At 33.9% G+C, this 12762-nt stretch overlaps 1 protein-coding gene across 1 annotated transcript in view; it reads left to right on the top strand.

Moving 5' to 3' along the window:
- SEMA3D (semaphorin 3D) overlaps positions 1-12356 on the top strand; it is a 154372-nt gene extending 142016 nt beyond the window's left edge. Inside the window, exons 16-17 of the mRNA XM_056118199.1 lie at positions 1356-1495; positions 9593-12356. Of these exons, the coding sequence (XP_055974174.1) occupies positions 1356-1495; positions 9593-10018 (566 nt within the window). The 3' untranslated portion in view covers positions 10019-12356. The remainder of the gene's footprint in view (positions 1-1355; positions 1496-9592) is intronic.
- The last annotated feature ends 406 nt before the right edge of the window (positions 12357-12762 follow it).

Here is a 12762-nt window from a genome sequence, read left to right as displayed (position 1 = left end):
GCTGGCCAATTCTTTGACTGAGTCAGTCCAATTGAATTTCGTCTGAACTCTTCTCCCATCTCTTAACAGTCAACCTGTATCTTCTGTGTTTTTTTCCATGAATTCCATTGCTCAAGCAAACAGCACATCTGTCACTATGAAATAATGCTGTCTTTCACTTTCATGATGGCACTAGTAATCTGTCTGTGCATTAGTAATTTATTAACTGTAAAATCCTACCTATAATCTTGAATTGGAAGAGATAGTAGATAGATTACAGGGTTCAAATGGAATCTTTACACATTTTGAAGATTACTTGAGGTTAATTCATAATAGTGTCAGACTTAATGTTTGTCTTAATCATTGTGAATAAAGTTTAAATAAGTTCAAAGGAAGGTTCTTAAAAAGAATCTAACTATTTGATGATGTCCATTCATGCCATTTGCGGACAATCTTATGTGCTTAAGTTTAGGATCCACTTAGGTCTCTTAAGTTTTATTCTTTGGTTTATGCTTAAAACTCTAAGTAGGCCCATCTGCAGAATAGAGACATCTGAATATATGATGAAAAAGTGCATGTTTGAGCCAGACTGAGAAGCCGTCATTTTTTATTTGATCAAATTTGAGCTACAGATTTTAGATCACACATGGGACACAGCCTTTGGCTACTCTGAATGGAATGTGTTTCAGATGTTGCAGTTGATTTACGAGAATAAGGTGTCTGAGACACTGTTCCCTTAGCATCCCGTTAACTCGCTATATTTACACTGAAGTATTCTACACAATTTTGAGATTTTGATTACTAGATAATTAACTTGCTGTCATTGATATAGAATGTCATAAATGCTTTCTAGCATCAATATTTCTTAATGTTAGTTTTTATATTTTTTAACAAATTTATGGCAGAATTTATCTCTAAAAGTTAAGTAAATTGTCCTTCTCAAACCATCTACAATATTTAATGAAAAAGGGATTATATTGGAACTTTGAAAGTAAAAAGTATAAAGAGATGTTAAAGCTTTATTAAACAAAAGTGATCAAGTGATCAAGTATTAAACAAAAGTTTTATTCAACTAAGTCAAAGACAGAGATTCCTTGTTTAGAATTAGACCTTGTGACTTATTTTTTAAAAATAAATTGTAAATAGTTAATCTCTTGAAAGAAGAATAAAAATTTCAAAGTGTAGATAGAATTTTAAAAATCAATGGTATTGATAATATTTGACTTGTAGATAATAATATTATAACTTGAATTTCCTTTCTCTTTAATAATGTGTATGAATCTTTCCTCCATAGCATCTGTTCTAAATCACTCTATTTTCCCATTGTTTTTAAAAGCAGGTCAAGGTTAATCTCCTATTCCATGTTTGCTTTCCAGGCATTAGTCATGAAACTGCTGATGAAAAGGTGATTTTTGGCATTGAATTTAATTCAACCTTTCTGGAATGTATACCCAAATCCCAACAAGCCTCTATTAAATGGTATATCCAACGGTCAGGAGATGAACATAGAGAAGAGGTAAGTTAAAGACATAAAAAATATTCACCTTGAGGGAATTTGCATAAAATTTTAGTTGTTTTGATTTGAGAGGCATTTGTCTTTCAATTATCCCCCTATAGTCTCCTAATCACTAGTTGATACATAGGGCAGTAAATTTAATACCCAGTACAAAAGGTAGCAATATACTTGTTATCTTTGAATTTAATAGGCAAAAATGCACATGTTAATAAAATACATTTAAAAGCAATTTTAATATTTAAAAGTTAAAATTGTTGTCAAAATTTATTTTCTCAGGGATTGTCAGTATTTTAGAACAATTCCCTCATCAAAAATGAAACAAAACAAAAAAACATTTTCCTTCCTATAGAAATAGTTGAACTATAGGAAGGAAATAGTAACAATGGTTAAATTGTAACTCACACTGTGTTCAGTTAGATCAAAAAATAGTATATATTGACTTTGTATACAAATAAAAGTATCTGTATTATATGTGAACAAGTTGAAAAGGCATATGGATATATGTACTTTTTAATTCATATATTAAAATCAAAAAGAAGGAAAATATTAATATTATATTCTTCACTTTTTTCTGTTTTATTTCGCCATGTGCTATTTAAACATATCATAGAGGTAGATAGGTTCATATATATGTATATATGTATGTATTACACATTTGAGGTACATCGTTTAGTATGCTACTGAATTTAATTTGATAAATTTGTGTTTTCAGAAATCCTATATTAGTATTAATCTAATGTCATGAAATCAGTGAAATCAGACAGAATATGTATATTTCTTCTAGTGCCTCGGAGAAATCAATGATACTCAGTATAGAGTTAAAATAATCGAATATTAAACTAGATATACTATAATTAGTAATGGAAAAAGCACAGGTTTCAGAATTAGATGTCTGGAATTGAGTCATATTGCTAGTCCTTTAGACATATTACTGAGTCCTGTGGTCCATAATTTTCTAATATATAATAAATTCAAAAGTGAAGTTCAAGTGATCAAACACATATGATAATGTGAATTTCAAATATGACAGTTACTCACAAGTGTGAAATACAGATATGTAATTTCAGATGATCCTTCTTAGAGTGGATATGTAGAGTAGGAAGTATAACTGATCGAGTTCAGTTTGACTACTGAGTATTCAGGACTAGGCTGTAAATCCTCTAGTAGTCAAATTCACTGCATATAAGTAGGTGAACCAAAGGTTCTTGAAAATACCAGCCTCCTTGATAAGTCGGTAAACATTTAAAATAGTATATGAGACAAGTCAAACAGTGCTATGAAATAGTAGTTCTCAACCTCAGGTAGCTTTAGGGTGTATAATGCTTGGGCAACCAGGTAGATGGTGATAGAGAAACTTCCGACCTCTGGTGGCTAGAGGACAGCAGTGATAGTGACACTAAGCATCCTACAATGTATAATCATTTGTGATAGTGATACTAAGCAACCTACAGCGTATAGTTCATTTGTAGTAAAGAATTGTACCCCCTCAAATTTCAGTGGTAGTCCAGGTTGAGAAAGCTTGAAATAGATTCAAATTTTATCATAAAAATTGATACTGAAACACATATTGCCTTTTTAAAAAGTCAAATTTAGAATATGCTCCACTAAATAAGAAGTCAATATTCTCTTTATTGAAACTATATAAGAAATTTTCTATCAACATGTTGGTCTTTTTCAGACTTAATACCAAAATAATAATGCCACTCTTTCTTATATCAAATTTCTTCAATAAAAATTGTTTTTGCAAATTACTGCCGTGCATAAATTCTAAGTTTGTAACATCCATATTTATACCAAAGTTTTAAGTTCTTCATTTTGTCAGTGTATATGGAATTAATAACAGTCATGATTATTTAGTTCCAAATTTTTTAACTTGCTTAAAGAAATATTAAAGAATGTTATCTAAATATTTTCTGGTGCAGATATTTTAAATACAACATTTTAATATATCTTAAACTTCCCACCAGTAATTTTTTTCTTTTTTTTTATTGCTTTTCGGGGCACACCTGGCGATGCTTAGGGGTTACTCCTGGCTTTGCACTCAGGAATCACATCTGGCAGTGCTCAGGGGACCATATGAGATGCTGGGAATTGAACCTGGGTCGGCTGCGTGCAAGGCAAATGCCCTACCCACTGTGCTATCACTCTAGCACAGTGGTAGGGCGTTTGCCTTGCATACAGCCAACATGGCCGACCCGAGTTCGATTCCGCTGCCCCTCTCGGAGAGCCCGGCAAGCTACCGAGTGTATCTCACCCACACGGCAGAGCCTGGCAAGCCACCCGTGATGTATTCAATATGCCAAACACAGTAACAACAAAATCTCCAATGGAGACGTTACTGGGCCCGCTCGAGCAAATCGATGAACAACGGGAGGGCCTTTACCTTTTTTTTTTTATTATTAGTGAAATACCATGAAGTATAGTTGTAGATTTACAACTTTTTTGTGCTCGGGTTTCAATTACACAATGATCAAATACCCATCTCTCCACCAGTGCCCATTTTCCACCACCATGGATAATATCCCTCCCACCCCCATCCCTCCCATCCCACCCTTCCTCTGCAGCAGGGCAATCCCTTGTGTTCTCTCTCTCCTTTTGGGTGTTGTGGTCTGCAAAAGAGGCTTTGAGTGGCAAACATGTTCAGTCCATAGTCTACTTTCAACACGCATCTCCCCTTCTGGGAGGATCCTCCAAATACCCTGTATTTGGTGCTCCCTTCTCTATCTGAGATGCCCTTTCTCCTAGAATGCCCGGCTGGCCTCTAAGCTATGGAGTAATCCTCCCTGTGCTGATCTCAGCTATTCTTGGGTATTAATCTCATAGTTTGTCACAGTTTGGAATCTTTCTTCCACTCAAAAAAATGCCTGGGGGACACACCTGGATATCTTTGGTACAGAAACTGTGACCAGGTTATTCTCCAGGTTGGAGCATTTCTTTAGTGGAGCTGTTTCACAGTTGATACTATTGGGGAGGTCACGAGTCACAAATCTGCTGACTTTCTTGCCAAGCTGTTCTTGAAATAGATGATATTTATGTTGTTACTAGCAAGTTAATCTGTAGTTCCCAATCATCTATTGAACTTTTGAGATCTGAGAGAATAAAATAGACAGTTCCTTATGCAAATATCAGTGGTATATTTTATGAGGATTTCAAAACTCTTTTGATGCAATCTTGTCAATATTTGCATTTTTCTATTTATCTTTGTGTCTTTTTTAGTTCTTTTTGTTATGAAAGCAATAAAAATGGTTTTGAAAATATAGTAACACATAAAGTTTGACAGCTAGACATTAATAAACATCAATAGCTCTTAATATTTATTCTAGGTTTTCTTTTTAACTGACCAGTATACTGTGAACATTTTCCTCTCCTCAGTTTTTCTTAGTTTTAATTCTATGTTTCACATTCCCACCCATTTCATCCTAATGTCACAGTTATTCTTTCTTTATCCTTATCTTTACTTTGAAAAATTTTCTTCCTATTAAAAAAGAAAAGAAATTTGAGGCAGGGAATTCAAGTGGCCAGGCACACTCCTTGCGCGTGAGAGAACTTGGATTGGATTTCTGAACACGTGCCCCCTGGCAATGCTGGGTGTGACCCAGAGGGGACAAGGGAAAATATAATCAAGTATATATTTGAAATTCTTTTAAAATCTCATTTTCTTCGGACAAATATTTAGCAATAAAACAAGTGAACAAAAGGTTGCAGTTATAATTATAGCTTTTGATATACAATATCAAATGCAGTTAATTTCCTACCACAATAATGACTTTTCTGAGATCCGGAGGCAAAAACGGCATGTTATAATTTTCTAAAATCAATTCCAATTTTCTAAACACAAAATCATATTGTGTTACTGTCTATCTCTTTGAATATTGCCGATAAGAACTTGTCATCCTATATTTCTTCTATTTTGGTTCTGTGATCATACCCAGAGGTGCTCAGAGCTTAGCCCTGACTTTGCAATGAGGGATCACTCCTGGTCAAGCTCTGGGGATCATTTAAGCAACTGGTGCTAGATCCACTTCTGGTTAACTGCATGCAAGAAAAGCACCAACCCACTGCACTGTCTCTCCAGTTTCATGACCCTGTATTTCTTGACTGTCAGTTTCAGTTCACACAGTCACAGTCACAGTCCTCCCGTTGTTCATCGATTTGCTCGAGCGGGCCCAGTAACGTCTCCATCATGAGACTTGTTTTTACTGTGTTTGGCATATTGAATACGTCATGGGTAGCTTGCCAGGCTCTGCCATGCGGGCGAGATACTCTAAGTAGCTTGCCGGGCTCTCCGAGAGTTTCAGTTGTATTTAGTAAATTGCCTTACCTGTCATTTGCTTAATTCCCATTGATGTTTTTATTTCAAAATTACTTTATAAGTCTCATATGTCAATATATAAATTAGGTTTTTTCAGAAAATGTATATTTGTTCCTAACATTAAAAAGTTTCCTATTTTTGGTTTGGGAATATGACTAAAATTGGAGAGCATATTACTCCAATGTGAAGCCTTGAATTTGATCTCTGGCACAGCATGGCCCCCATGCATTTCTTAAAGTGGCCTTGGCTTTAGAAATACTGCCAAGTTTTTCTGACACACAATAAAAATAACAACAAATAAGAGTTTTTCTATCTTATGTAGACAAATATATTAATTTATATTGATGTTGTCTCTTGCTGTGCAGAGAAACCCCTTCCTTAGTGAAATAGCACTATTAATTATTCTGTTTTTATTATTTAATAATAATTGAATTTTATATTATATTTGCATTTTTCAAAGACATAAAGTAATTAGGGATGATTTCTGTTTAAATTTAACTTTTTTTTCCTCTACAGCCCATAGCAGTAGGCTTGGGGTCATTCTTGGTGGTATTCAGGGACCCCGAAGTACTAGGTATCACAAATGAGGCCTTTCACGTTCAAAGCATGTGCTCAAGCTCTTTGAACTATGTCTTTAGTCCTAAATCTTATTTTTTAAATAATATGGTAGCAATCATTCTTATCACTATTTTAAAATAAGTTTTCTTCTACATTTGATGAAGAAAGGAGATATTTTTAAAGTTCTTGAGTCACTTCTAAACTGTGTTGCTGCTTTCTCTGTGAAAGAACTGACAGGTGAATTATCTGAAAAGAATTACCATTAGGCTGCTATTATCAGAAAATGATGTCCCTGACCTTTACCTGCTGTTTAGTACCTACATGTCCTTTGTCCCTTTCAATGTTACTCTTCTCATTTTTAATGAATTGCCCTTCACTGAAGAACTACATTTAATATGACCAAATATATGATCCCTGTTCACATTAGCTAAATTATTCGACCCCAGATCAAGCATGGTTTTGATTTGTAAGGCTAAGCAGTTTTTACTTATCACTTCTAGAGTAGAAAAAGTCCATAACTTTAAATCAGTGGTCAGAGATTACATTATCTCCTGGTAGAGGAGCTGGATATTCTAAATTGACTGTGCTGACATTTTACTGTTGATATTCGGTTCTCATAATGTATCCCATTCCACCATGGAGTGAAAGCATTGCAGAGAATGAAAATGTAAATGAGGCAAATGTTCGTCAACCATTTAATTTCTGAGTCATAGATTTCTACCTCCAGATCACAAAATTCCTATGAAAGCAGACCAGTTTAATTGTATTTTATTAAAGTTGTCATTTAAAGATATATTTTTGAAATATTTGAAGAACAAAATACTTAATAAATAAAGGATAATTAGATAAGCCAAAGATAAGCTTACTGAAGCAAGCTTTTTATCTATAGGTGAAAAATAAAAAAAAAATATATGCTCCCGTGGTCGAAAGAATATAGAGAGTAAAGAAATGTCAAGTTTTTATTAAACTGAGTCCCATGTGGACAGTAACATATTCCAAAGAGCAAAGAGAACCAGACACCAGAGTAAAAACATAAACAGGATAGAGAAAGAGAATAGAAAATTTATAATGAAGTGTTGCATAATATGTGTGCAATCAAAGTCATTCTTGCATCCTGTCAGAAGATTAAAGAGAACAATAAAAAGTAATGAGTCAGAGCTGAGACAATCTCTAAAAGCCACATTAAATGCAGTTTCTACATTGGCAAGAATACCAGTTATGAAAAAGAAAGCTAGAGATAAAATGGAATCAAAGTCAACCCCCTTAGATTGTCTGGTTAATAACCATAGTCCATTTTCAGTTAAGAGAATTGCAGGAATGAATAAGCCACTCCAGAACATGGTCTCTCCAGCTACATAGCAGTAGTCTATAATGTTGTTGATAATACTTCACACTTCACCTTCAAAGAGCTTTACTTTTAACCCTCAGATGCAACCATATGTTATGTCACCAACTTGATAAATGGGAGACCAATCAGGGAAGATAAATGAGTCACCCAAAGAAACAGAAGATAGAGACCAGAACCGAAGCTTAATGTAGTACTTTTGCCGAAGATTTTTTTTTAAATTAACTCTTTCAGTTAACTTACTTAAAAGAAAAATATGCATGTGTGAAGTATGAGAAGGATGTATTGAACCTAATACATAAATATATTTCTTAATTGGTCCTGTAGAACACTGCAATTCAAATTCACATCTTTATTAGGCACGAGACATCTGTGGTTTCTGAAATTAAGTGAATTCAAGGATCATTTGTACTACACTCACATTTTAAAATGTCTCTGCCTTTATTATAATTCTGTTGTGGAGGCGGGGGAGAAATTCCATACCCAGCTCACTTAATGACAAAGTAAGGAAAACAAACAAACAAAACCCTGCTGGTGTGGATTCATTGTGGAGAGAAGGCAAAGCTGAAGACCATTCAGCCTCATTAACCAGGGATCTGAGCTGTGACCTGCCTGTGGCCTCCAGTGGTACCCCGCCAGCTGCACTTCTCTGGCACAGAGGGTGGTTGGCCATATACTTGTTAGTTAACTGGGCTGGTCGCCAGAGATGTTTCTTTTCCTTTTCTCATATTTCCAGCATTGAAGGGATTTTTCCTACATATTTTTCACATAAAGATGCAGAGTATAGTCCACCCACTGTGAATAAATCTAATTTAGCCGTCTTTATGCCTCCTGGATTTCCATCAACGAAAAGTTTGCAATACAGGGGCAGATGTGTAAACTGGGAAATCTTCCAGATTTCTGTATTGTTTTGTTGTTACTCTGCTTAATAGAAAGCCTCTCAACAATACTGCACATTAAATAAGGCTCTTACATTGGTTAGCATGTCTTTAGTTTTATTGAAGATAGGTTTCCTTTCAGACCAGCTATGGGCCAGGGGATTGCTTCATAATATAGAGAGCATCACATTTTAGGTAAGTCTCTTTTAGTTCACTGCATTTTCTCACTTGAAATCATACTACACTCTTATACTGTACAGAGGTATTTCAGATAGTTCCCAAAATTACACTCTAAAGTATCATATAAATACACACAGTATCAAAATTCAATCCATGGTTAGAAAGGAAATTCAGCTTTAAATGTTGCTACCTTCCCACTGTATTTCTTCTCAATTACAGTTCTAACTTCCAAAAGGCTGTATCCATACCTATCCAGTTGATTTTTAACAAGTTACTACTTCCAGCTTCCAATTGATTCAGGCTACTTCTTGGTTGTTATGTAGAAATAGCAAATTCCTTTGGAATCATTATTCCATTCTGCATTACAAGTTGTAGCTTGCAGTGAAGTTGTGTGTGTGTTTGTGTGTGTATATATGGTTTTGTGTGTGAGTTCTATACAATGTCAAAGTCACATTAAAATTCTGAAGATTTTGGATCAATTTTTTTAATATATCAACAAGAATCCTAAGTTTTCTTAAAAAGAAACAAAGTAGTTAAAAATTTCCAGTTATATTTCATTAAAGTAAACTTTCACATATTTTTCAGCAATTAATACCTAACCAAATCCTAATTTTTCTGTTAGACAAAATAGATGCAAACATGTGTCTTTGGGGCCTTTTCCTTTTTTCAACCTCTTAACTATAGATGACAGTATTCAACTTGATGACAGAGAGATGGGGAATGTATCTTTCAGATTCATCTAACTAAAACTATGTAGCCTGTTTTCATTTTCTCATAGCCCTCTCTGTTTTTAATTTATTACCTACATTTTTCCAATTCTGCAGTTGAAACCTGATGAAAGGATCATCAAAACTGAATATGGGCTACTGATTCGAAGTTTGCAGAAGAAGGATTCTGGGATGTATTACTGCAAAGCACAGGAGCACACTTTTATCCACACTATAGTAAAGCTGACTTTGAATGTCATTGAGAACGAACAGATGGAAAATACCCAGAGGGCAGAGCATGAGGAGGGGCAGGTCAAGGATCTGTTGGCTGAGTCACGGTTGAGATATAAAGACTACATCCAAATCCTTAGCAGCCCAAACTTTAGCCTGGACCAGTACTGCGAACAGATGTGGCACAGGGAGAAGAGGAGACAGAGAAACAAGGGCGGCCCAAAGTGGAAGCACATGCAGGAAATGAAGAAGAAACGAAATCGAAGACATCACAGAGACCTTGATGAGCTTCTTAGAGCTGTGGACACATAGTTATCTATTCAAGGAGAAGAATTTATCACAAAAATACGGTCTCCTGTTTTGTACACCTCTTGTACTAACTCATAAGAGCTTTCTATGGAGTTTTGCTAAGACTCAAGAACCATAAACTGAGTAAGGGTATAGATGATGAATATGGCATAGTAAGAACAAATCATTCACTCCTGTCAGCCACTTTCCCAAAAACTAAATTTGTACCAACAAAACATAGTACTTGATATTTATAAATGTAGTATGTTCTGGGTTTTAGAATGTGTTATGTCCTGTACATAACTGAATGAAACAAGTATCTAATTTGATATTGGAATAAGATATTTTCTGCCCCTTGCCTGGCCATTTGTAGTTTACCATGCAGTTGAGCTATATGAACTTTTCTTATAAACAGATAAATCATTCTGCTGTGTAACTGGCTGTCTGTTGCTAGGAATTTGAAGGAAGACACAGATTCACAAAGCTCATGTTATCAGCAGAAACCATTTACTCTCTTGCATGGTTTAGGAATTAGGAGGGATGTGTTACTTTTCCCCTATTATGGGGGCAATATTTAGCTAAGAAAAGCATTACTTTGTTGAGGGTACACATGCCCCTTTTCAGGGTTCCTAATGAATTTTCACTAGTGACAGATTAATATAGAAATGTTAACCCTCACTTTTGAGAATATGTGCGTTCTGCAAATATATACTGAGCTTTAAAGAGACAGAATGCTTAATAATCATTTTAATAAGATATGGAAAAACAATTTAGTAAAAGAAGACAAACATGATGTATACTGCATCCTAATAAGAAAGCATACAGATGGGATTTGTAAGAGACAGAAGGAAAGACAGCTATAAATTTTGGCTTTGGGGAAGGCTCATATCCCCATAAATAGGGAAAAACAATTGCAAATAAAGTAGGTGAAATGGAAAGTAGCTTTATTCACTAGAGTATAAACAATTGCCAAGTTGTTATCCATATGTTTTTAAAAATATGGATCATGGTACACTGCTAGTGAAAGTCTAATAAAAGGTAGATTTACTAAAGTAAAGAATGAAAAAATTATTTACAAACAATGAATCTCAGTGTTTGCTTTATCTCTTTAAAAAATATCATTCTGTAAATTATTTTCCTGTTTCTTTCTTGAATTATGCATTATTGGGTTTTATTTGAATGATTAGGGAAACTATATACATAAAGAGAGAAATGGCATTAGGTAAAAAATTGTGGTGGGGAGTGGGAATATATATTTGTTGAATAACAGAACAAATGCAAAAATGTTGACAACGGAAAGGGTTAAATTAACTCTTTGACATCTTCACACAATCTTTTTGCATTTCTGAGATTATAGGCTATAATTCAAGTAGAATTATTTTAATAATTTAATAATAAATAAGTCTGCTGCATGTAAAGTAAACAAACAACAAAACCATGAACATTCTCCATATTTTTATTAGACCATTCAAATGTCTCCATATTGACTTCCCTCTCAATATATATATGGTTTGTTTCTGCCTATTTAAGCAGGGTTCACCTTTTCTTCTTAGAACACAAAACCCTTAGCCTTTCACTGTTTTGCTTTTTCACGCCCTTTTTAGTGTGAAATGGAAAATTAGTCACTTCCTCACATGGAAGGGAGCTTTGCAGAAAACTAAATAGCAGACATTGTTTTGTTTCTCATGCATTCTATGTGTCTTGGGAGAAAAACTTATGAGATCCTGTCCAACTGATCAGAGGATAGCTCATCACAGACTTCAATATGTCTGTGACTACGTTTTTGTTTTGGTGCAAAACATTCTCTCTAATATTCATTGTATTTGCATTTCTTACTCATCTCAAAGTAGTAGTACTGATAGATGAGCTTAAGATTTTGACATGCTGCTCATAAATATTTTTAGATGTTTCGTTATAAGGAGAACTTAAGGAAGATCATTGGTTGTTATTTTTAGTGCAAGTCACCTTTAAAAAGTTATGCATAGTAATAGTTATCACAGGATCAGAGTGCTAATTGGATATCATAACAAGTGTTTTGTAACTTGATTTTCTAGGTTAAAATGTTATGGAAATTCAGAAAATTCAATGCAAATACATGAGAGCATCTTTTATTTCTAAAATATCTTTAAATATTTGTATATCATATAGTAATAATCAAATTATGGATGGTTTTGGGGTAGTTACATGTTGCTCAAATATTAGGATTTATTTGTGAAAATAAATTAAATTTTTATCAAAATATAAATGTCCAAGCCATTTTTTAATTCTTTCTTATTTTAGTTTCCAGACAAAATTTGGGGAATTTTGTTTACTTTGCATCTAATATTCTGGATTTTTGGATCTAAGAGTCTTTATTAATGTTAATGACTTACTTAAAATATATTTGAGGACTTTGTCATTTGGTGACAGAGTACAGGGCATATACAAAAGACAGAACAGTAGTAGAATTATAATTCACACTCAATTTCATTACACTTTTGGCTAAATAATTTTCATTTACAAGATTCTGCATGAAAAATAATCTTATTTTTAAATTTTGCCTTTGGCCTATATTTTGAGTTTCAATATGCAATTAAGAATTATTCCTGCTGAATTAATTACATAGATTCAACTGAAAAATATGTTTACAGTGTCAATCCTGTTTTTCAACATTATCAATCTTTCAGAGATAATTTCATTTCATCCAAGTATCCTCAAAACACTAAACTAAACAGGGTAATTAGTTCATATTTTAAACTTAAATGTAAGATATATTTCATAGATATAGT

This window comes from Sorex fumeus, unplaced genomic scaffold (assembly GCF_029834395.1).
Source record: "Sorex fumeus unplaced genomic scaffold, SorFum_2.1 ptg000037l, whole genome shotgun sequence".
Taxonomy (NCBI): Eukaryota; Metazoa; Chordata; class Mammalia; order Eulipotyphla; family Soricidae; genus Sorex; species Sorex fumeus.
The sequence above is the reverse complement of the archived record's forward strand: the minus strand, read 5'-3'. Positions and strand labels throughout refer to the sequence as shown.